At 37.4% G+C, this 24,481-nt stretch overlaps 1 protein-coding gene, 1 long non-coding RNA gene and 1 other non-coding gene across 3 annotated transcripts; 2 read left to right on the top strand and 1 right to left on the bottom strand.

The window, feature by feature from the left end:
- The first annotated feature begins 440 nt into the window (after nucleotides 1-440).
- Nucleotides 441-15,340, top strand: LOC140158441 (low-density lipoprotein receptor-related protein 12-like). Its single transcript, XM_072181532.1, has 7 exons — nucleotides 441-568; nucleotides 9,813-9,886; nucleotides 11,477-11,581; nucleotides 12,515-12,741; nucleotides 13,609-13,771; nucleotides 14,298-14,402; nucleotides 15,201-15,340. Exons 2-7 carry the CDS (start codon nucleotides 9,817-9,819, stop codon nucleotides 15,338-15,340), a joined length of 810 nt encoding a protein of 269 aa, XP_072037633.1. The 5' UTR covers nucleotides 441-568; nucleotides 9,813-9,816.
- Nucleotides 15,341-15,386: 46 nt separating this feature from the next.
- On the top strand, nucleotides 15,387-23,148 carry LOC140158556 (uncharacterized). The gene is made up of 5 exons (XR_011859797.1): nucleotides 15,387-15,634; nucleotides 18,163-18,324; nucleotides 19,058-19,178; nucleotides 19,528-19,644; nucleotides 21,055-23,148. It is a non-coding gene; the product is annotated as an uncharacterized lncRNA (long non-coding RNA).
- Trnav-gac (transfer RNA valine (anticodon GAC)) lies at nucleotides 20,231-20,303 on the bottom strand. Its single transcript has one exon. It is a non-coding gene; the product is annotated as a tRNA-Val (tRNA).
- Nucleotides 23,149-24,481: the final 1,333 nt, after the last annotated feature.

The following is a 24,481-nucleotide window of genomic DNA, read 5'->3' as shown; positions in this document are numbered from 1 at the left end:
GGTTCAGCTATGGTGCGGTAACCGCTTTGGTTTTTTTTTTCAACATGTTCAAGTTGCTATATAAAGCAGGATTGATGAATGTATTGTGTTGTAGAATCAAGAATGTGTACTTTAGCTGGTTTGTAGTTAATAGGTTAGGGCCTATTTAAAAATAAGTTGATGTTGTTTTTCAGATTGCTGCAGTGGGGGTCATACGATTTTTATGTAGCTCGTAGGTAGGTGGTCATTTGGATTTCATTATAGAATAAGGGGGGTCATATAGTTTTCGGCAGTGACTTTCTGTCTGCTCCCGGCCACTTCCAGTAGTAATAATGAACATCCCCTAACATAAAATATTATTCAATATTTACGATCGTCCAGATGAGCAAATCACTGAATGGGCCTTTAAGAAATAAGTCAGACAACGACGAAAATAACTATGACGTGATTGCACTGGCGGATTGATACGGTATAGGGATATATCTAGAGATGTTATTATGCATCTCTCTTTAGCAGGCTCATAACGACTCACACCTCTGGCCTGACATCATACTAAATACTCTTCCTGCACCAAACACAGGAGGCAAAGGTAAGATAATACTTTTGTTTCATTTGTTCCTTTTCTGTCTTATCTAATTAAGAAAAGCTGATGCAAATTCGGTGATTGATTTCAGTCAAAATGATAAGAAGTATGAGTAAGTGAGTACGAGTGTTGTCTTTATAAGACTGATATGGGCTATTCGACAATTTCATATTATTTTATCCAAAAATCAAGGTATAATACAGAATATTGCCTGTATTTTCACAGTAAGTCTACTTAGACTAAGGAAGTATTTGCCGATACGTGGAGGGGGCATTTGAAATTGTTCCTCCCATCCCAAAATCTGGAGGGGACATGTTCACCATGTCGCCCATGCGGTGGACAACCAAAAATCTACACACAATTGCTATATGTTAATATACATTACATAATCTTTACACAGGCGACAAAAACGGTGACTATATGAGGATAAATTTTCATTTGTAATGTTATTTTATGCAAGCAATCACATCCCGAAAAAACTTGCGCATGCATTGCGACACGATGGGGGAAAACCCAGCAGATCTAATATGAAGTCTCCACACAAAGTTATCGCATACCTAGTGTGTAAGCTCTTGTACAACATATTGTATTCTGGTCTCAGTCCGATTCCAAATGTGTCATTAGGACGAGGCTGGGCAGAACACGCTGTCACACCGAAGATGAACATTGTGGGATTATGATAAAACAGCTAGTACTATACAAATAAAAAGAATTATGAACACAAGACAAAGTAGTATTTCGTGATCCTAGCATCCTCTTTTTATGACATTTTTCAGTAGATATCCACGAAAAAAAATTATTCCCAAAATTTGAGTTGATTCCGATTTTGCGTTTGCGAGTTATGCATGATTATGTGTATTACACTGCTCCATAGACAATGTGTTGTAATTTCGTTCTGGTATACCAGAACGAAATTCAAATTTCACGATATCTTTGCTAAACGAATTAATCTGCAAGACATTTTTTGTACATAAACATTATGCAGCCAGAGGTTTCTAGTGATATAAAAATCTCAACTTTTTTTGAGAAAAGTGGGGGGATGAGGCTGTGGATCACGAAATACCCTTTTAAATTTTTAAATGATTATTTCATTTAATATATATGTTGTTTTAGTATATTCTTCTGCTCCTTTGTATTCACAAGATTACATTTACTTTATAACATCTTTAATTACATACATACAAATTATTTCAATGATATGACATTTTGATTAGATCCAATAATAAAATCAAAACTAGAAATTAATTTTGGTCTAAGACCACGAGCCGTGGTGTGACAATTGATGACCTTTGACCCCAAAATCTCTAAACACCCCATAGACATTAGCTAATGTTTTACGATTACATAACAAACTGAATTAAAACCCGAAATGGCTTGCTACAAATTTTATAAAAAAGGGTACAGACAATGATATCGATAGCTATCAATAATGACGTCACTCAAGAGCTTAGGCAGGATAATAGGAAACCACGTGACCAAAACCAAAACCAAAACTAAAACTCTATAATTTTTACATGTCCACCCTGCCCCACCCCGCCTCGATTGCCCCCCACGCGGTTGACAACCAAAATTCTACACACACAATTCAGTACGACAGCAACTTAGCTCACTTCCGGTAATTTTTACCGGCGTGACCTCTGCTGTTACGTAACGCAATGTTGAAAATCAGGTGGTAAATACGGTTTTTCAGAAAACATCAAAAAAATGGAATACACGAGTCGTTTCTCCCCTAGTCATTTCCATATTGAGCCCATAGATAAGATATGAAACATGCGTATAAGGCAAAGAATAACGTGTAAAAGTTGAATTATTGTGGAAAAAATGAATGCTTTTGGTGCGCGAAGTAGCCTAAAAAATGAGAGAAAATGCATGTCACGATCACTAAAATGCTTATATCTACAGCTTTGAGGAAACGCCGGTCTAATGCTTTTCTGTTATGATAAACATTAATTAACCACAGCTTGTATTAAAATTTCAGCGAAAATGAGCGGTGGAACAACCTAGTCGTAGGTTGAAAAGTTGCGTTCTTTGAGTTTTCGTGTCGTAAAGTGCACGTTGCAAGTGTCACGATGCTTCACGAAATGGATGCCAGCCGGCGCTGTCTATTATACATGTTATGTTCATTAACATAGCAATTAAAAACGTCTATTGTTATATATTTTATAAATGCAAAATAAGATTGTTGTTGAGTGAGATCCTTGAACATGTTGAACGAGAAATAAGATAGCAAAAGAATACCCTTTGCCCGAACAAGTTGCGATGGCTTAGTGGACAGAGCGAATGTTTGCAGTGCGGAAGGTTGAGAGTTCCCATGTTATCTTGTCGATGATGTGGAATTTTTCAGTTCGTTTTTCTTTTCTTTTTCCTCTCCCTTTTGTCTTTAATAATATAGGCCTAAATGAATGTCAGCTTGAAGGCCCACTTTTTTCATGATTTATTTCTTGTTCATGTTTAAGCCTAATCCTACATTCGAGTTCATATCTTTAAAAAAATGCATTTAAGTTCAGTAGCTTTCAATATGAAATAATCAAATAAAGCATGTCAAACTTAATTTTAAAAGTTCAAGAATATATATAGGCCTATCAAATAAAGGAACGTCAACACAGATTTTCACGATTTTTTAATTGGACTAGACCCTCCCTATCGGCAACATATTTTATGAGCTTTTATGCATACATATCAAATCATGAGATGCACGAATTTCAAACCTAATATTTTGGCATATTTGTAATTTTTACACAATGTCCAACTTACACCTCGGATTACACCTAATTGGAATCAGCCAAGTTCGTTGTTTAGATAGATCAACTAACTTTGATGTCTTATTAAGACTAATCCCCCATAGAACACCACAGTTAAGCGGTCAAGATATTAAGTGTTTTCTTTCATTTTTATCTCGCTACTTCTGCTTCAAATGTAACGTGAAAACCTTCCTGACAGTTATTTACTAATATTATAAATATTGTTATAATTTTTGGAATAACAAAACTTCAACTTTGCCCGAAATCGTATATTATGGCTTTAATAAAAATATGACAACCAGGATTTAAAAATATGAGTTAAAATCAAATAAAAAATCAAAGAGAGGTGCTTGCGGGGTTCGAACCAAGATCGAACTTCCAAATACATGTATTTACCACTAAGCCATACCAGAGATATGATTAATTCGGTGGCAATAATAGCAATGTTATACCCACTCATTGGCTCACTCGTGATTCTATTTCTGGAATGAATTAACACCGTCCAAATAATGTAACACAAACCTTTATGCTGACTTTTAAAATTGTTTGAACATTGGGAGTATTATTTTCAAGTTAAATAACCAACAATGGACAATTGACAATGAAAGTTTCTTTGCAGGAAAAACATCGGCCGTACAATATATGGCGTGACAGTAGTCACGCACAAAGATAAACATTTCAACATGTTCAATATGCGACTAGAAATATACCCCAACCAAAAATCACGAAATTTTCAGGCAAGCTAACTTTAGTTATTCTATAACATGACACCCATTTTGATTCCGGCGCTTTTTCTTGCTTGATGATATGAACATTTTTGTGTTCGTGACATGCAATTTTTCTCATTTTCCGAGCTACTTTGGACATGTTCAAGCTTATTTTTCTCCATTTAATTCAACTTTTACACGTTATTTGTTGCTTTACACAAATGTTTGATATCTTATCTGTGGTGAGGGTACATAAATGGAGCAATATACGACCCGTGTCTTCCATTTCTGGAGCTATTTTGATAAAAAGCGTTTGCCGGCTAAAATTTTAACATTGTGTTACGTAACCCGTGTTCACCAACCCGTATAAATTTTCTGTCGAACAAAAGAGGTCACGAAGTTGCTGTCGTACTGAATTGCTATATTTGAATAAACATTACATAATCTTTACACAGGCGACCATAATGGTGGCTATATCATAATAGATTTTTCATTTGTAATGTTATTTTATGCAAGCAATCACATCCCGAAAAACCTTTAGTAGCATGCATTGCGACACGATGGGGAAAACCCAGCAGATGTAACATACAGGAAGTCTCCACACAAATTTACCGCATACCTAATGTGTAAGCGTACGTACAACTTATCGTATTCTGGTCTCAGTCCGATTCCAAATGTGGTGTGAGGACGAGGCTAGGCAGAACAAGGTAGTTGCACATGCATTGCAACACGATGGGGGAAACCCAGCAGATGTAATGAAGTTGCCATACAAATTAATCGCATACCTAGTGTGTAAGCATACGTAGACTATGCCATAGTCGAATTTTATTAAAAATATGTTATTATTAGTCATGATGAACCCATTTCGTTGAACTCAAAATTATACTGATGTTTATCAAAATTAAAGTATTCAATAGTAAAATGGTCATAAAGAGTTAAACATATCAGATGATTAGTGACAATAAAAGTAATTGAATGCAACATTATCTTGCATAATCATAATGGCTCACTTTAATACTGAACAATTCTGATTTTGGAATCTACCAGTTTATTGATAGCGAACCCCGGAAATTCGACTATGGACTTTGAATTGTAAGCAGAACTTTACCCCCTGGACTTTGCTCTCTAAAAACACACTGTCAAGCATACTTGTTTATCAGTCCATTAACCACAAGTACTAAGCATGGACGCGCTAGATGTTTGATGAGAGATTAACTTTCGCGTCAACACAAAAGCGCCGCAAATACCACAGACAGTTTTGTACGGTGTAGTTAATGGTAATGGCGCGGGCCCAGAAGATTTAAACCATAGCGAGATATGGGCGACCAATCACAAGGCAGATCCATTTAAAGATGCATTACATCATGGCCAATTTTAGTTAGGCCAGAAATTGGCCTAACTCTCCATAGAGTCCCGTGTTAAAAATCTTAACCGCAAGGCAAAGTCAGTAGTCCACTTGGGAAGCTAACAAAGAGAGGGAGTAGGGTGACTGAAAAGATCAGATGTGAAAATCTATCAATTGTGCACACATTAATTAAATCAGAGTTTTAAGCTTAAATACAATATCCAGAGTATGCACAATGGGCAAGTGGACCACGGGGTAGTCTAAAGCATACGTGGAACTTATCGTATTCTGGTTTCAGTCACATTCCAAATGTGTCATTAGGACTAGGCTAGGCAGAACACGCTGCCACACTGGAAAGATGAACATTGTGGGACAGGTAGTACGATACACACACAAATAATTACTTGTTCGAAATTGGCCATATTTCTACTCCCATGAAGATCAAAGCACTAAAAATTAAGGAAAGTGCCAATTTTGGGCTTCAACTTTTCACTTTTGTACACATTTCAATGGAGAATGAAAAATTCACATGCGTTTTTCCGGAAAATTGTTTTTAAAATCTTTCTCGTTTTGATTTGTAAGTTCGTAAATAGCATATTACTTTTTGGCTTGGGGATTTTGGAGGCATTTTGGAGGAATTTAGTTTCGTAGCTAATACAATTTTTGAAGGTATTTCGTTTTATACCGGAAGTGGCCCTTAATGACCTTTGATTACAAATATAATAAAAAAAACATGTATACACTGAGTAACAGGAATGCATGTGTAAACATCACGTCATTGTGCTATGTTTTTCTTGGTTAATAACATTTTTTAAGGTATTTGGTGTTACACCGGAAGTGACCCCTTAATGACCTTGGACCCCAAATCTATGTATGATTTATAAACAATTTGTAATAACAATGCATGTGTGAAGTGGCGTCACTGTCTTAAGTAGTTTGTGGGAGAAGATGCATTTTGATGGTATCTCGTTTTATGCCAGAAGTAACCCCTCAATGACCGTTGACCCCAAATAAGAAATACCTCAATATACATTGGGTAATCGCAATTCATGTGTGGACATAATGTTACTGTGCTATGTTTTTATTAGCTAATAAAAATATTTGATGGTATTTGGTTTTACACCGAAAGTGACTCCTTAATGACCTTTAATCCCAAATATGTGTATGCTTTATAGACACTAGGTGTGCAAGTGGAGTCATTGTTCTACGTAATTTGTGGGAGAAGAACAGAGGAGAGAGAAAACAGAGGCTGTACAACCAGTCAAAGTCTCCGCATCACCCGATAATGAGGGCCGATTGTTCCATGAAATGCGACAGGCGAGACAGCTACGCAATTTTCGTCTATCGTGTAATCGCGAAAGCACGCAACGCTCTATCGCGTATACGCAAAGGCACGCAGCGCTAGCGCGCTGGCGTGATTGTTAGACACGGCACATCGAACAATCGGCCCTCATGAATATGCGAGAAATCACACTATACAATACACGGGGACTTTGACTGTTGATACATGGTCTGTAGTAGTCTGTGGGGAGAAGATGCTTTATCAGTTGAAATAACGTTTTTGACCCCTATGACCCCTGCGTGACCTTTGACCCCATAAGTTTATGTGACATGTAGGTCATGGTCAATGATGGTTGTGACTAAGTTAGGTCAAAATCGGGGGTGCAGCTTTGAAAATGCTTTTTACAATCATATAAGAAAATGAAAATTTAATATTTCCGAGTTCCGACTGATTTTACTTCATTTTCGGCTGCGAAAGAAGATGAAGACAATGTTAGATCATAATAAAGAATTTCTATGAATTCACGGAAGGGATATATCTTAATCACAATGTTGTTATATCTTTGACTATGCGGTACCAACAGGCATCATGATATAGACCTACTAATAGGCATATCACCTCAAAAATAAGCGCAGCAGAAACATGTTCTTTAAGGATTCTACATGAATGGTCTTTATAAAAGTATCAAAAATCAAAAAACAGACATATTGCAGTTACTGTCCGTTTTCCTATACACAATACACAGTGCTCTTTCCCATTGACGCGTGACCTCTACAAATAGCCCTACGTTAAAAGTATGGGGATATGACTAGTTAACGTCGCTGTGTGAAAAATAACCGGCCAATATTAAAAGTACTCTTCTAAAGTTCTAGAAAATATAGTTTTTAACATGTCCTAAATTTTTAGCTAATTTAGATGTTTGGAAATATTCGTACTTTGGTGTTTTAGTTAATGTTATAGGTAATAGTACATTGCCTAGTTAACGTCGCTGTGTGAAAAATAACCGGCCAATATTAAAAGTACTCTTCTAAAATTCTAGATAATATAGTTTTGTAACATGTCCTAAATTTTTAGCTAATTTAGGTGTTTGGAGAGGGTCGCACTTTTGTGTTTTAGGAAGGATATGTAAACGCCAGATAACACCAAAAATATGAAGAAATTATTTCCAAACCGTGTTAAGTCAACAATCATTATGTTGCTCATTTTCAAGAATGCTGGTTTACAAAAAGCAGACCATTGTCTCATTTCGTGAACAAAGGTACACATACCATTGTTTCCTTTCGTTTCCTTTATAATCGGTTACCCAACTGAAGCTATAATACCAGCTTTATTGCGATATCGCACATGAAAACAGACACTTGTGCACAACCAGAGAAGATCCGATTTAATCAGTTGAGCTGTTTCAATGAGTGTTATCTTGGTTTAATAGCTTTGCAGGACTTAACCCCATTAAAAGCTATTAAACCAAGATAACACTCATTGAAACAGCTCAACTGATTAAATCGGATCTTCTCTGGTTGTGCACAAGTGACTGTTTTCATGTGCGATATCGCAATAAAGCTGGTATTCATAGCTTCAGTTGGGTAGCCGATTATAAAGGAAACGAAAGGAAACAATGTTATGTGTGGCTTTGTTCACGAAATCAGACAATGTCGTGCTTTTTGTAAACCAGCATTCTTGAAAATGAGCAACATAATGATTTTTGACTTAACACGGTTTAGAAATAATTTCTTCATATTTTTGGTGTTATCTGTCGTTTACATGTCCTTCCTAAAACACAAAAGTACGACCTCTCCAAACACCTAAATTAGCTAAAATTTAGGACATGTTACAAAACTTTATTTTCTAGAACCTATTTAGAATAATTTAAATGTAGCTTTTACCGGTTTTTTGTGGCATCCTTCAGAAGTGAGCGGTCCGATACCAATATTTTCGGTCAAATCTCCATTCAAATAACACGGGGAGTTGGCTAGCTATGCCTTGCCCTCACTCATAGTTTACAAAAGTGCGACCATTTCTGAACATCTAACCTAGCTGTAATTTTAGGTCATGTTAGAGAAATATATTTGCTAGAAGTTTTGGAGAATAAATAAAATATTGGCTGGTTATTTTTCACACAGTGATGTTAACTAGGCAAGTGTCCATTCTCCCAACATACATCATTTGTAGGGTCACGCGTCAATGGTGAGAGCACTGTGTATTGTGTATAGGAAAACGGACAGTAACTGCAGTATGTGAGCTGTTTCAATGAGTGTTATCTTGGTTTAATAGCTTTTAATGGGGTTAAGTCCTGCAAAGGTCGAGATGAATTCTACTGTAGACATGACTGCATCATGAATTGAAATCGGACAGTGCATTGTGATGTAGTGTCAATTTCAAGTGGGATGAAAACCTGCCACAAATAGCTACAATGTCAACATTAAATTGGCACATTTCGAGATTTTGAAGGCTAATTTGGACACTTGCTTGACAATGCAGCATTAATTTAAGTATCACAGGTTAAATGCCTATCTTTCCTGACTTCGTTAAAGAAAACAAAATTTAAAAATCTCTCATTGAATAATTATAATAAATGTAAACAAATGTACTAATTTTTTCCTGTTACAATCTTGTGTGTGTCCTCGTTTGCCGGCAAACACGTACGCACACACACCCCCACCCAAGTATCATTATATTGTTACTTTTGTTCACAAACATTCTAATGATTTGTTTGAAGTGCGAAACTATTGATTTTTGCTTGAATTTTGAGGCAAATCTGAAGAAAATAATTAGGAAATGCATCGAGGCATTATTTATACTAGCAGGACTCGGCATAAGGTAAAGTTGAAACAGTGGCGTAGCTAGCATTTTTCAGAGGGGGAAGAGAGGAAAGGGACAAGCCATTTTAAGGGGAAAACTTTAACGAAAATGGTCAAAAATAGGCTAAAAAGTACTAAAAATGGGTAAAAATCTTACATATCATGGCGGAGGGTGCAAGACTTCTCACGGGGAATACATATTATACACAAAAACATACAAATTCGCCTTGTTTACATCAAGTTGTAACCCAAGCACAAGACCGGGGCACAAGACCGTTGGTCAAGGCTAGTCTTTTCGCTGGTAACACTGCGATAGTGGACTCACCTGGATGTAAAAGGAAGTAAATTAATATAATTATTTGTTTTGCATTCGACAGCACGATGATGGCATTCATATGTTTAATCAAGCTCGTCGTTCTATTGTCTGCAATTGTTGATCAAGGGCAAACAGGTATTGTGTGTTTTTATTGAAATGTTAGATTTCATTTATTATTTTTTTACTTAATTCGTGTAAATTTACATGTCTGTGCTTACATGTACATCCGAGGTATGTCTAATCTTGTGTTGAGATCAAAAGTTGAAAATCATAAATTATGATGTCTACCAACACAGATGAACTTTAATGCTAGTATATCAAATGGTTCTTTATTTATGGGTTATTTCGGTTTCTGAAATACTTCATTTTTAAAAATCTACCAATCAAACGATATAATTTGGCAAGAAGAAAGACAGAAACTTCAAGCTAGCATTTGGTTCAGTACTGACAGCTGTACTGATGTGACAAGCCCTCTCAAAACTGTTTGCCCAAAATATTTTACAACAGAGAGATTGCGATTTCCAAACGCCGCGGCGCGCCGTGATCGGACGCACGTCGATCTATTCAAAACCACTCTCCTGTATCGAAGCGAGGTCGCGTATTTTAGCCAGTTTTGAAGATTTTGCAGGTGCGAAATCAACGTAGATACCTCGTTGAAAATGCACAGAATTTGTCCATTTCAAATATTGAGGGTTCAGAACCAGAAAGCCGTAACTCACTATGACCAGCTCTCACAAAATGAACATAAAGTTGGCTCCTTGCTTTGATAACCAAAAATCAATATTCCCTCCACAATATTTTTGTTTCTATTGAATTTTGTGATGATTATTAATGGACTGTATCTTCTATAGTGCCCTGGCGTCTTTATGCTCATTTTGTGGGAGCATGTGATTGTAAGTTGAGGCTTTCTGGCTCTCAACCCTCGATATGTTTTTAAAGGCAGTCAAGGATAATGAACATCAAAAGGAAATTGTCCATTGAAATGTTTGTGATACTTTCCGTATAAAAATGACATTGCGATTTCACATTTTGGACACCTACGTCGTATAAAACGCACGTGTTACGTGGATATGCTGATTTAATGACATGTCGAAGTTCATGCAACGCGCTTAATTTTCAGCACGAAAAATTCTCATTTTGAAAGATAAGTCATGATAATACTGGGTGTAGTGGTCCTTAATCTACCAAAATATATGTTTTGGGGAGCACAAAAATACAATTAAATTTAAGCAGCATGTCAACCTTGGTTTTTAGTCCAAATCAAAAGTATGCTGTATTGAATTAGGCAGATACTCGGTAACCATTAAATTTTCAATCACATTGCCCTCTATCGGCCAGATCAGATAAGCTCAGATATTAGGCTTTGTTCCAGCCGCCTTGTTCTCCTTCGTGACGAATGAGCACAATCCAGTTTGGAACCGAGACTAGCAATATTTAACACCGTTTTGAACGTCGTATAAACGCACGGGCCTGCGTACGTGTCACGCATGCGCACCACGTATGTAACATCGCAATGTCTCTAATAGCATTTTAAAAACGTATTCATGATCTTAATATAACTCGACTTATGTTATTAAAACGTTTTGAATAAACGTTTTAAGAACATTTTTGTGTTTGCTTGGAAAGTCCACCCAGTTGTCACCTCGCTGCTCCATCTTTCGAGAAACCACAAAACCACAAGCCATTATTGGAGAAATGTTTAACTTGTAATTACTGATGTTTCAGCTTGCAGTGGCAATAACGTTTTATGCAACAGCGGTGAATGTATCTATAATGGGTTTCAATGTGACACCGAGTATGACTGCCAAGATCAATCGGACGAACAATATTGTAAGTTTAATAAACCATATTTATATTGTCAAAAACAATCAAGAAAGTAAAATATATAGTCCAGTGCTACTTACGGTGGTATGGTATGGGAGGATTGGGTGCTAAAAAGCAATTTTGGAATCTCTCTGATAATATTACTTAAACATTCAGCTTTCTTTTGCTTTTTATTTGATACAAATCGCACATCGGCGCATTCAAAAGTTGCGGATGAAAAACTTATAAACGATGACGCAAAAAACTGTCAGAATGAGCATTATTATCCTATATCAACACATGCATTATATTTGTTATATATTCTATTGTTTTCAAACAGCGTTATTTAAGTAATCAATTAATAGAAATTAATTACAGACCAAAATTCATCAATGGAACAGAACATATATAAAATTCAAGTGGTATGACAGTAAAAATAACTATTTCTAATCATAATACTATGCTTATTAGCTATTATTAATATTTTAATGTTATAACTTTAAAGCACAATTTTTCAAAAAAGGCCCACCGGCATCGTGTTCCTCGGAAAATTTTGGTCTGGAATCGACTTCAAACATAAAGTGAACACCATTTCCCAATTGCGCGTGGCGTGTTGCTATCGGAAGTTAAAGACGAAACGAAAAAGGAGAGAAGATGAACAAAGAAATCGCTTGGCACCCCGGGATTCGAACCTTAGACCCCCACCCACCTCCCCCGCATGCCAAGCACACGATCAACGACCGGTAGCCACACGGGTTACGCTGCCCCGGCCAACGATTCCGTGAGCATATAGCACTTAGGGTGATTACGTCCTCACAGACCCTGTGATTCAAGCATGCGCAGTGGTTTCATCGTGGTCTTTTGTGGTATATATGGAGGAAAACTAGATGCTAACTCAAAAATCACCCAATAGCGCCCTACACTAAATCTCTCGTTTGTATTTGGTATTTTTTCTCACAGGTGTTGTAAATACTGTTGATAGCTGTGGCGGTAAAATAAATGCAACATCACCTACATCAGGGTTTATCAGCTCACCGAATTACCCATCAGACTACCCAACGAACGCAACATGCACGTGGATAATACAGGGACCTCCAGACACCAAAATTACATTACGTTCCACCGATTTCGATTTGCAGAACCCAGAAACAAGAGAATCTACAAAAATTTGCCATGATTGGCTAACGGTAAGAAATTAGGAAAACAAATTATACCGTTGTCGTTGTCATCGTCGTCGTCATCATCATTAATTTAGTATAGACTGGATCTACAAGATTCGTAACCATTACGAAATGCTGACTTCAAAATTTGCCTACCGGGTTTGTTTATGTCTATCACTTTCAAATAATTATGTCAAACTATTCGTCTAGTCCCATTTATTTGTTTTAATTAATTATTTTAAATACGGTATAAGATTCTAAGGGACGCACCATTACATTCTCAGGGGGGCATGGGAGTCTGGTTAAGGCGGGATTTCTTTTTCACCGCCTTCGGGCGACTATTGTTTTTTCAATTTTTAATATATATCTTTATCCAGAGTTAGGTGGGGCAAAATCCTTTTTTTTTTACTCATCAGTGAAGCAATTGGGTTTTTGTAATCTGACCAGTAGGCGATTTTTTTTCAAAAAAAGCTCCCATGCCCCCCCTGAAAATCAAATGGTGCGCCCCTAAGTTTGCTTGAGCGCACCTACGTTATGACATCAAATGAAGAACCGGCGATACAATTTTTAGAAATAGGTTTGAGGGACGGTCAAATGTTACAAGTCAGCCTTTTTAAGGGCTTAAGGCTGATGGGAACTTGCCTAGGGCGGTAAACAAAATTGCGGCAACTAGCGCCGGCCCTGATCAAACATTGTGAAAGGACTAGAATGATATTATTGGTATCATTGGATAAAGAAGTCCCAAGTCTGCTAATAATTGATAATCATGACATAAGGCTGATATTGTTTTCAGTATACACCAGATTTAAAGTAGAATAATTCTATGCACCCAACCCAATCCTACATTACATCATGGGTGTTATTTTAGTTCTATCAAATTTCTTTTTGAAACAGACCTTTGAGAAGAAATCGGGTGATCTGCAGGATGATGCCGGTGAGATTTATTGCGGTGATCATGCTATCAAACGATATCAGTCTACGGGAAACTACCTGTGGATACAATTTAGATCAGATGGATCAAGATCGAACAAAGGTTTTAATATTACGTACTCTACCGGTAAGAGTAATTAACATCTTTGGTGTTTATTCAAGATCCTGCTATTTTCTGCCTGTTATCATTTGATATGATGTTTTTGCGAGACGTCATGTGACTTCATCAAAGACGTTACGCTATTATAATCACGTTCCATAACGTGAATACGTACGATTGGTATGCGGCGCTAATGCGTGACGTAAATTTTCAATCATTAAAGGTACCGATTGGTCACATACATGACATCAATGATCAAACTGATGAAAATCTTATTCTGTCCGATTGGTCAAAAGTCTCACTGTGGATAATGACACTGATGACCACGTATGTAACATCGCAATCACTTTAATAACATTTTTTAAACGTCTTCATGATCTTAATATAACTCGACATGTGTTCTTAAAACGTTTTGAATCAATGTTTTAAGAACATTTTTGTGTTTGCTTGGAAATTCCACCCAGTTGTCACCTCGCCGCTCCATCTTTCGAGGAACTAAAAACCACAAGCCATTATTGGAGAAATGTTTAACTTGTAATTACTGATGTTTCAGCTTGCAGTGGCAATGACATTTTATGCAACAACGGTGAATGTGTCTATTATGGGTTTCAGTGTGACACCGAATATGACTGCCAAGATCAATCGGACGAACAAAATTGTAAGTTTTATAAACCATATTTTAATATTGTCAAAAACAATCAGGAGAGTAATCCAAAGATTAGTCCAATGCCACTTAAGGTGGTACAGTATGGGAGGGATTGGATGCTAAAAAAGCAATTTGTGGAATTTCTCTTATGATATTACTTAAAACATAAAGCTTTCTTTTACTTTTTATTTGATACAAATCGTACATGGCATTCAACAGTTGGCATTCAACAGTGAAAACTTTCAACCGATGACGCAAAAAAATGTCAGTTATGTATTGTCATGTCCCCTTCAGAGTACATGGGTCCGAAGTCCAATAAAAATATGTACAAGCATAACATTTGACCCATAATTTAATCTGATTCTGAGGTTATAAATTTCTCAAATTAATTATTATCCTATGTGGTTTGCCGAGAGGAGTAATTTGAGACAAATTTCGATTGAATCGGTGCGTTTTAAAAATTTGGCTTCTATGCATGAGATATTTTGACCTTATTTACTCAATAACTCCTGAACTAAATATGACAATGGACTTTTTTTTATTCCCAGCAATGAGATGAATAATTTGAGGTATATTACATCATGGTAGAACAGATATTAACTTTTGGCCCCATTATGATTTTCGACCCCTCGTGGGAAATATAGTGGGCATAAAAAATAAGCCAATTCTAATTTTATCCTTTGAGGTGTAAGAATGCAATAAAACATTGGTTCTACTAATGTAGGAAAACTAGATGCTAACTCAAAAATCACCCAATAGCGCCCTGTACTAAATGTCTTGTTTGTATTTGGCTGGGTTTCTTTCTCACAGGTGTTGTAAATACTGTTGATAGCTGTGGCGGTAAAATAAATGCAACATCACCTACATCAGGGTTTATCAGCTCACCGAATTACCCATCAGACTACCCGGCGGATACAACATGCACGTGGATAATATCTGGACTATTCTAGCGATCCCCATTTTGTTATTGCGTTTGTATTTTTTTCCTCACAGGTGTTGTAAATACTGTTGATAGCTGTGGCGGTAAAATAAATGCAACATCACCTACATCAGGGTTTATCAGCTCACCGAATTACCCATCAGACTACCCAGCGGATACAACATGCACGTGGATAATACAGGGACCTCCAGACACCATAATTACATTACGTTTCGCCGATTTTGATTTGCAGAACCCAGGAACAAGTATTATTTGCACAGGAGGCCAGTGTAGTTCTTCACGCACTTGTTATGATTGGCTAAGAGTAAGAAATTAGGAAAACAAATTATACGGTCGTCGTTGTCGTCACCGCAGTAGTGTAGCCCGGGGGGGGGTTAGGAGGCCGCTGTGTATGGGGGAGGAAGGCAATGTGCCCCCTGACAAAACATGAAAGAAAAAAGTGCCCCTCTGACAAAAAATGAAGGAGAAAATCAGGAGGCCAAAGGGAAAGAAAAGGGACAAGGAGCCCCCTTTCTACCAAAATTCAGCCAGGCCCAAAATAGTGTAAAAAACAAAATTTTTACGCGCGCACATTGTAAAGATAAAGCCATTTCTATCCTGATAATGGGCGAAACTTGTGTAAAATACCTTTATCGTCCCAAAAAGCCTTTTTGAAGCTCGAAGACATACAGTCTCTATGTAGGCCTATTGTATTTATGCAACTGTAATTTTTTTCGTCTGTGCCCCGAAAATGTATGTTTCCCCCCCCCCCCCCGACCAAATAAATGGCTACGCCCCTGCGTCATCGTCAATTTAGTATGTAGCCTAGGCTGGGTCTACTTTCAAAATTTCAAGATTCGTACGGTATTTGTAAGTAAAAGTAAAAGTTAGCACCTCTCCATTTCGAAATTATGCTGAATTTGCCGCCGGGGCTGCATGCCCTCAGTATTTTGACACCATGACAGGACCATACGGGGGTACAACTTAGGCCTATAATATTCAAATATTACTTTCAAATAATTAGGCCCTGTCAAATTATTCGCCTAGTCCCATATAAACTCCTCAACAAAAGTTTGGAAAGTTTTTTCAAGCATCTATATCTCAGATTATTTGTGACATTTTTATGCATATCAATGGATACCTACTTTTTTCCCTTTTACAACATTTACAATGACACAACATTTGAAACCATCACTTTTCTCACGCCTGAGTACACGTCTTGTGAATGTAGTGGGGTCACAAACGGAATGTGCCAAATTGACCATTATTCTGTGCAGCAAGCTGCAATCCCATATTTTCACAATCTGGGACCTATTGCAATTCTCTAAGATGACAACGCTCGCCCCCACGGAGCCAGGGTATATGGGAGTAGAGAGAATGGAATGTCCTGCCATCAGCCCAGACCTCAAGCCGATTGAACACTCGTGAGACCAGATTGGTCGTGCTGTACGTGCGCCAGAGTAGCCAATGCAACCACATTGAATGACCTGTGACGAATCCTGGTTAAGAATTGAATATGAGCAGCATTCATGGGAGGAGGTGCCTGGCTGTTGTGGCTGCATGTGTATGAATGGTTTACCACCCGCTATTGAGATTAGTGACTAGTGTTGTTTGAGCACAGAATAATAGTCAATTTGGCACATTCTGTTTGAGACCCCACTACATTCACATGACATGTACTCAACTGTGAAAAAGGCGATTGTTTCAAATGTGGTGTCATTGTAAAGAGAAATAAAGTAGCTATCCATTGATATGAAACACGATATGAACATATCACAAATAATCTGAGATATAGATGCTTGAAAAAACTTTCCAAACTTTTGTTGAGGAGTTTATTTGTTTTAGTTGATTTTGATCTACTGGCGGTATTGATAAGATTCTGCAATTTTGCTTGAGCGCGCTCACATTATGACGTCATAGGTAGGGCCGACCTGGCCTGCGATGAAATAGGTTTGAGGGACAGCCCAATGTTACAAGCAACGGTGAGATGGTAAGACGGTAAGATGGGAACCTGCCTGTGGCGGCAAACAAAATCGCGGCTAGGCTTATAGCACCGGCCCTGATCAAATATTGTGAAATTACTAGAATGTTGTTATTGGTATCAATGGATAAATTAATTATCATGACCTAAGTCTGATATTGTTTTCACCATACCAGATTTTAAGTAGTGTTTCATAAGCGCCAATAATTCCAAGCACCTAACCCCGGGGGCACTCGAATATGAAAGTGACGTACCTGTGCCTACTGGAGTACAAAACTAGGGGTCTATCGGTGGCGATTTTTGCCAAAAAAAGGGGGTCATTAAGTGGTGAAATGCTAAAAATTGGGCGTCATTGACCGTGAAAAAGTAACTTTCTGGGCAAAATAAAAATTTGGCAGTTGAATGGCTACACAAACGTAAAATTTGTTCAAAATGCGCGCTTAAAATTTGGTGTCTATCGGGGGTCTAGCTAGGGGTCTATCGGTGGCGATTTTTGCCGAAAAAAGGGGGTCATTAAGTGGTGAATTGCTAAAAATTGGGCGTCATTGACCGTGAAAAAGTAACTTTCTGGGCAAAATAAAAATTTGGCAGTTGAATTGCTACACAAACGTAAAATTTGTTCAAAATGCGCGCTTAAAATTTGGTGTAAATCTGATGAAAAAGGGGGTCATTTGGTGGCATATTTGAAAAAGTGGTAATTGGGTGTAAGCTGATGAAAAAAGGGGGTCTATTGTCCGGCACATTTTTTTTTCAAAGCATGATTGTGTGATAAACCATAATTTCGAGAAAATTGAGGGTGTCCTCTTTTACCAATTTTACATACGTCTTTAGAGTTATATATTATAAACCTATCAAGTTTCTTTTTGAAACAGACCTTTGAGATAAAATCACGGATCTGCAGAATGATGACGGTGAGATTTATTGCGGGGATGATGCTATCGAACCGTATCAATCTATGGGAAACTACCTATGGATACAATTTAGATCAGATGGATCAAGATCGAACAAAGGCTTCAATATTGAATACTCTATCGGTAAGAATAATTCATATTTTTTGTGTTTATTCACGATCCTGCTATTTCCTACTGAGCACCACAGTAACGTAGCCAGGATTTTAGTGTGAGGGGGCAAAGCCACATTTTCGTCCTCATTTGTCATTGTTTGTCCCATTTTTAGTCATATTAAGGAATTGGATATTAACGTTTGCACAGTATTTTTTGTGGGAGATGAGAGTACACCAGACATGTCCAATTGCATTCTGAATACAAGAAATTTAGAGTGTATGTATAGCTGGGATGAAAAGCCAACGATCAATTGAACTATTTGACCTTTCATATTGAAGATATACATTTTCCCCAAAAAGACTTAAATTTTGTTGGTGTTTTGGGGAAAAATCCATATCTTCAATACGAAAGGTCAACATTTTCAATTGATCGTCGGCTTTTCATCCCAGCTACATACACTTTAAGTACAATCCATTGGATTTATAAAGTTTACTACCAGCCTGTTTAGATGTTATGAACAAAAAGAGTAAATAGCATCATCCCCCAAGGTGGTTACCACCTGTGGTTATAGTCTAGTCTCGAGCCAGACTGTATGTGGCTATCACGAACATGTTGATCGACGAGTGTCAGACCGACGCAAACTGGCTGTGTAGGAGACTACTGTGGTTACCACCCGTTATATGGCGTTGTGAACCAGATTACCACTAATGAATATTCATATGTTTGCATTCACATACTGTTTTTGTGTATGCTTACCTTACAGTAATGTCCACTGAGTGCGGGCTAGCAAATCCATGCCAGAATGGCGCTGAATGCGTCATGACAGAAGGGAAACCTGAACTGTAAATGCCCAGCAGGGTTCTCTGGAGAACAATGTCAAACAGGTTAGTTACATACAGCAATCAAAGATTATAGCAGCAATTCGCCAGCGGGTGGTTAACTCCTGGTAACTGGACCCCGCACCTTTTGGAATTGGTAGTACATGTCATAGGTTTGTGTTGCGATCATTTCGATCGTGGTGCAGAACTCAAAAGCGTGATCCAATTTTTGGATATTGGGGTGCATGTGTTATGTGTAGGGGCGTGTTTGTAAACAATGGTAAACGAGGACACACACAAGAAATTTGTGTACAACACTGGATACACAGGAACCGTGGATATCAACGGTTCATATTAAGTGGTGTTTCTACACGCTATTTACTCTCAAAATGATTTCTTACATTTTGCATTCCAGAAAGTGAAGGTTCAGGACTACGTTGCACGGGAACCATAATTCTTGGCAGCGCTTTGGGAGCAGTGCTAAGCATGTTATCATCATTGTAATAATAGTCGTCACCCGTCAATAAAAAAGGTATCTAAAGCCTCAGTGAATTGCTTTGAGAACAAAATGCCTGCTATTGGGCTATTCAGGTTGAAATCCAATCCATGGCCCCGGGGGCCACTTACATTACGTGATGGACACCATGCTCATGTATGGACTCTCAAAACGCACCCTAAACAAGTATTACTCAGCGCATGCAAAACATACCCTAAACAAGTAATTTGCCATTTTTTAACACTAAGAAAGTAAAAATTCATGTTCAGGTTCTTGTATAATTTAAGTAGTTTGATGTTTCTTAGCTTTTCTTAATGTTTTACCCTACGATTTGTTCTGATAGAAGCAAACATAGCCTATTTCACCCTTTTTTATTTTGCCATTAACCCTAAAAAGGCCTAAGCAAGTATTTTGCTTGGAAAAGTATACCCTTTTTCCTGATTTTTGGCGTTTTTGACACTAAACAGGTACAGCGCTGTACTTGCCCAATGCTGAAAAACAACCCTTTTTACAGGGGAAAGAAGAATTAGGCATCGCACACTAGCACAATTAAACATGAATTTACAAGTGGAAACATTACATGCATAGGCAGATATACCAGAGTAAAACCTCCGGACATACCTGCCTGTGCGGGGACTCGAACCCCAGACCTCTCGCTTGTCGGGCGAGCGCTCTTACCACTGAGCTACACAGACTGTCCCTGATAAACAGGACTCAAGTCTGGTACTTATGGATATGAGCAGTCATGCGGGGTAAACAGTACAAACAACACATTACATACCAGTGTACGAGATCAATTAATGATGCTTACCCCGCCTAATATAATCATGCAAACAAGGGAAGAGGCCTACGCATCATACACTGGAACATGGAAACATTCAAACAGTACAAACTAGCGCATCGAGATCAAATTAATGATGCTTAATCGTATTCTTAATATATCAATATACAGGGGAAAGAAGAATTACGCATCGCACACTAGCACAATTAAACATGAATTTACAAGTGGAAACATTACATGCATAGGCAGATATACCAGAGTAAAACCTCCGGACATACCTGCCTGTGCGGGGACTCGAACCCCAGACCTCTCGCTTGTTTTTTTACATGAACATGGTGTCCACCTTGAAATACAAGTGCCCCCCTCCCCCCGTGGCTCACAAGCAACCAAAAGAGTTAGGTTACTTAAAATACAGTAGGCCTAACCAAGTTTAGCAAATTTCCAACAAAAGATGAATATTATTATAACTGCTTATTTCTCCCTCCCTCCCTTCCTTTTGTGTATAATGTGCACGTTCCTGTCTTTCCATAACAATATGTCTCTCTACACTCCTGCTAACGGACTGTTTTCACCTTTTTAATGTATTTTAATCATGTCTTAGCTTTCATTATATTCGGTACTTTCAAATGATATTTTTCCATGTTATTTTTCTTTCCTTCAAAAAGAAAATCATCAAGTCGCCCTACTCCCACTGCATGAGAAAACTATTACCGAGGTGTAAGAGCTCCACCAACGATCACGTTGAGAATTAATAGAGACGCATCATCCTGGAAACACACAGCCCTCATTAGTATGGACGGCAACAAAATATGTTTGCTGACGGATATCCGTCATTGAAATAGAGGGCACTAGACAATGATTAATACACTCAGAACGCTAATGAATTGATGGCTATTGTTATACGAGGCTCACTGAGGCAATACAAATAGTGCAATTGATTTCAATCGTGCAAATCATGTTAATGTTGTCATATTTGGCAGATGAATAGTATTTATAGTGCTAATTAATCTAGGCTATGGAGGCATTCATGACAGTACCCTCATTATAGTAGAAAAAGGTCATTGAACTTTGCAAAGAGGGTCAATTTCAAAATTAATCAGACCTGTTCAAACCTCATACCATCGTGATCCACTGGTAATAAGGATCAGAAAAAGTATACTTTGACCTATCTATGATGTACGGTTATGGAGTTATGGGCAAAATAGTAACATTGTGACGTCAAAGGTCCAATTTTGTCCAGTTGGGGGTGAAAATGAAATTTGCTCTGATTTTGATGAAACTGGTCTCAAATTATTTGTCTTGTTGCAAGAAATCAGAAAATGGACAGTTTTAACTATCTTGAGTGCTTTCTTATCCAGGTAGGCCTAACACGACAATTTGTCAAGGTCAAATTGATTCAATATAGAACCCAATGCGACTCAATATGTATTGTCCATTTTGATGAGGTAACAAAACATCCTACATAGCACTAACTATTATTTTTCTGATTTATCATGGAAAATTTGGGACCATTTTCAACAAAACCAAAATAATGTGGTGCCACCAAAATTAGACGTCGCAATGTTACCTTTTTTGCTCATAACTCCATAACTGTACATCGCAGATAGGTCAAACTATACTTTTTAACAAAGTCCGAGCATTTTTGAGCTTGACTTCTGTGTAAAAGTTCAACGACCTTTTCCCACCAAATAAGGGTGCTGTTGAAATGCGTCCATAGCCTATAATGATAAGCGCTATGCATACTCTATCGCTGCCAAATACAGAAAATTTAACATAATTTGCACGATTGTTACAGGATTTTATTGAACTAAGACGATCAAATTAAATGTCAGGAAAAAATTATGATTAAGATAAATAGTTTGGGCCATTAGGGGGCCTATGATAAATAGATCGATGTTTTGTATTGTATTGTATTGTATTGCATAATGTTTTTTCCCGGTGCAACAAAAGCGGTGGCAATAATTTAAGTCCAGTAAGTCTGAGACATAATTTATGTCCAGAAAGTGTAAATACAAAGTGCCATAATGTGAGTCAAGTCCAAACTGACTTAATGTAAGTCACTGAAGTCTAAGTCCAAAGTGGTAAGTCCAGTAAGTCTAATAAGTCCAAGGTGACTTAATAGAGAGATTGCGATGTTACATACGTTTTGTGCTGAAAATTAGGCGCGTTGCATGAACTTCGACATGTCGTAAAATCAGCACATTTCTGCGTAACACATGCGTTTTTATACGACGTTGGTGTCCAAAATGTGAAATTGCAATGTCATTTTTATATGGAAAGTATCACACACATTTCAATGGACAATCTCTGCATCATGCATCACGTATAAATGAAGGCAGTTTTTAGCACATTGCTGTAGCTTTATTATGATTTGTTACAAACAAAAAGGATCATAATAATAATCAAACTTTCCTTCGTATGTTCATTATCCTTGACTGTCTTTAAGGGGGTACTACACCCCTGCCCAATTTTGTGCCCATTTTTGCCTTTTTCTCAAAAATTATAGCGCATTGGGGACATGTAAGGACTACAACTACTGCACTGGAAATTTTATTTCAGCACAGACAACTGTTGTGGAGTTACAGTAAAAAATGAGGGAAAACCAATATTTGATCAATAAATCAATAACTATACCGTGCTTTGAGTTGTTGAATTTTCAGTACAGAAGTTGTAGTTCTTGCTCCTATAATATACATATCTTACTTGTCACCAATGTGCTATAATTTTTGAGAAAAATGCAAAAATAGGCACAAAATTGAACAGGGTGTAGTAGTACCCCCTTAACATATTGTGAACTGAACAAATTTCTTTGCATTTTCACCGATGTATCTACGTTAATTTCCCACGTGGCAAATCGTCAAAACTGGCTAAATACGCGACCTTGCTTCGATACAAGAGAGTGGTTTTGAAAAGATTGATGTCTGTCCGATCACTGCGTTTGGAAATCTCAATCTCTCTATTGTAAGGCAAATAAGTCTTAAGTCAAAGTGACTTAATGTAAGTCTTAAGTCCATGGTGCCATAATGTTAGTTAAGTTAAGTCTAAGTCCAAAGTGACATAATGTAAGTCCAGTAAATCTAAGTCCAAAGTGCCATAATGTAAGTCCAAGTCCAAAATGATGTAATGTAAGTCCCGTAAGTCCAAGCCTAAGGTGACATAATGTAAGTCTGGTACGTCCAAAGAGACATAATGTAAGTCCAGTAAGTCTAAGTCCAAAGAGACCTAATGTTAGTCAAGTTAAGTCTAAGTCCAAAGAGACATAATGTAAGTCCAGTAAGTCCAAAGAGACATAATGTAAGTCCAGTAAGTCTAAGTCCAAATTGACATAATGTAAGCCCAGTAAGTCTAAGTCCAAAGTGACATAACGTTTTCCAGAAAACATTTAAATGTGGGGTTATAAAGGTATAAAATGTTTTAATAATATTCAAAAACATTTTTGAAAACTTGGTGCAAAATTTTCTAACAGGATGTTATGTATTAAAGTGATGACAATAAATTTTTCAAAAACGTGTGCCAAAATATTTTTAAATAACATTTTCAAAACATTTTGTCGAAGTGTATTTTCATTCAAAACGTTTTAAAAACGTTATACCTTTTTTGTATTTGCTGAGTATTGATGATCATATTTTCACAATGGTCAACCCCAGGTCATGTAAGATTGAAGAAATGAAGTTTGCAATAAAGTATGAATACATTTCACTGAAATCAATTCTTTCAAGTTTAATGAGTTTTTTGTGAAGGTATTGAATACTATTTTTACTGGGATTTTTTATCTCAAAACCCTTTCATTAATGACTCAATCTCCTAATGACATTGATCATTTCCACCAACTTTCCCAAATGTGTGCACACAGATCAAGCATATCATGAGTTTCAGACTGCCGAATCTGGATTCGTCCCTTTGTCAAATTCATGCTACGCGCTAATTCTCGTGAATTAGCAAACAGGGGATTAATGTGCCCGAAGGCAATATATTCAATTTTTTTTCTTTCCTTAAATCCACATATGCATGTGTGTCAGTGCCTGTGCCCAGATCATTATGGGTTTCAGACTGCCGGATCTGGACCGGGCGCATGAATTCTCTTGAATTAGT

This window comes from Amphiura filiformis, chromosome 8 (genome assembly GCF_039555335.1).
Source record: "Amphiura filiformis chromosome 8, Afil_fr2py, whole genome shotgun sequence".
NCBI classification, from domain to species: domain Eukaryota; kingdom Metazoa; phylum Echinodermata; class Ophiuroidea; order Amphilepidida; family Amphiuridae; genus Amphiura; species Amphiura filiformis.
The sequence above is the reverse complement of the archived record's forward strand: the minus strand, read 5'-3'. Positions and strand labels throughout refer to the sequence as shown.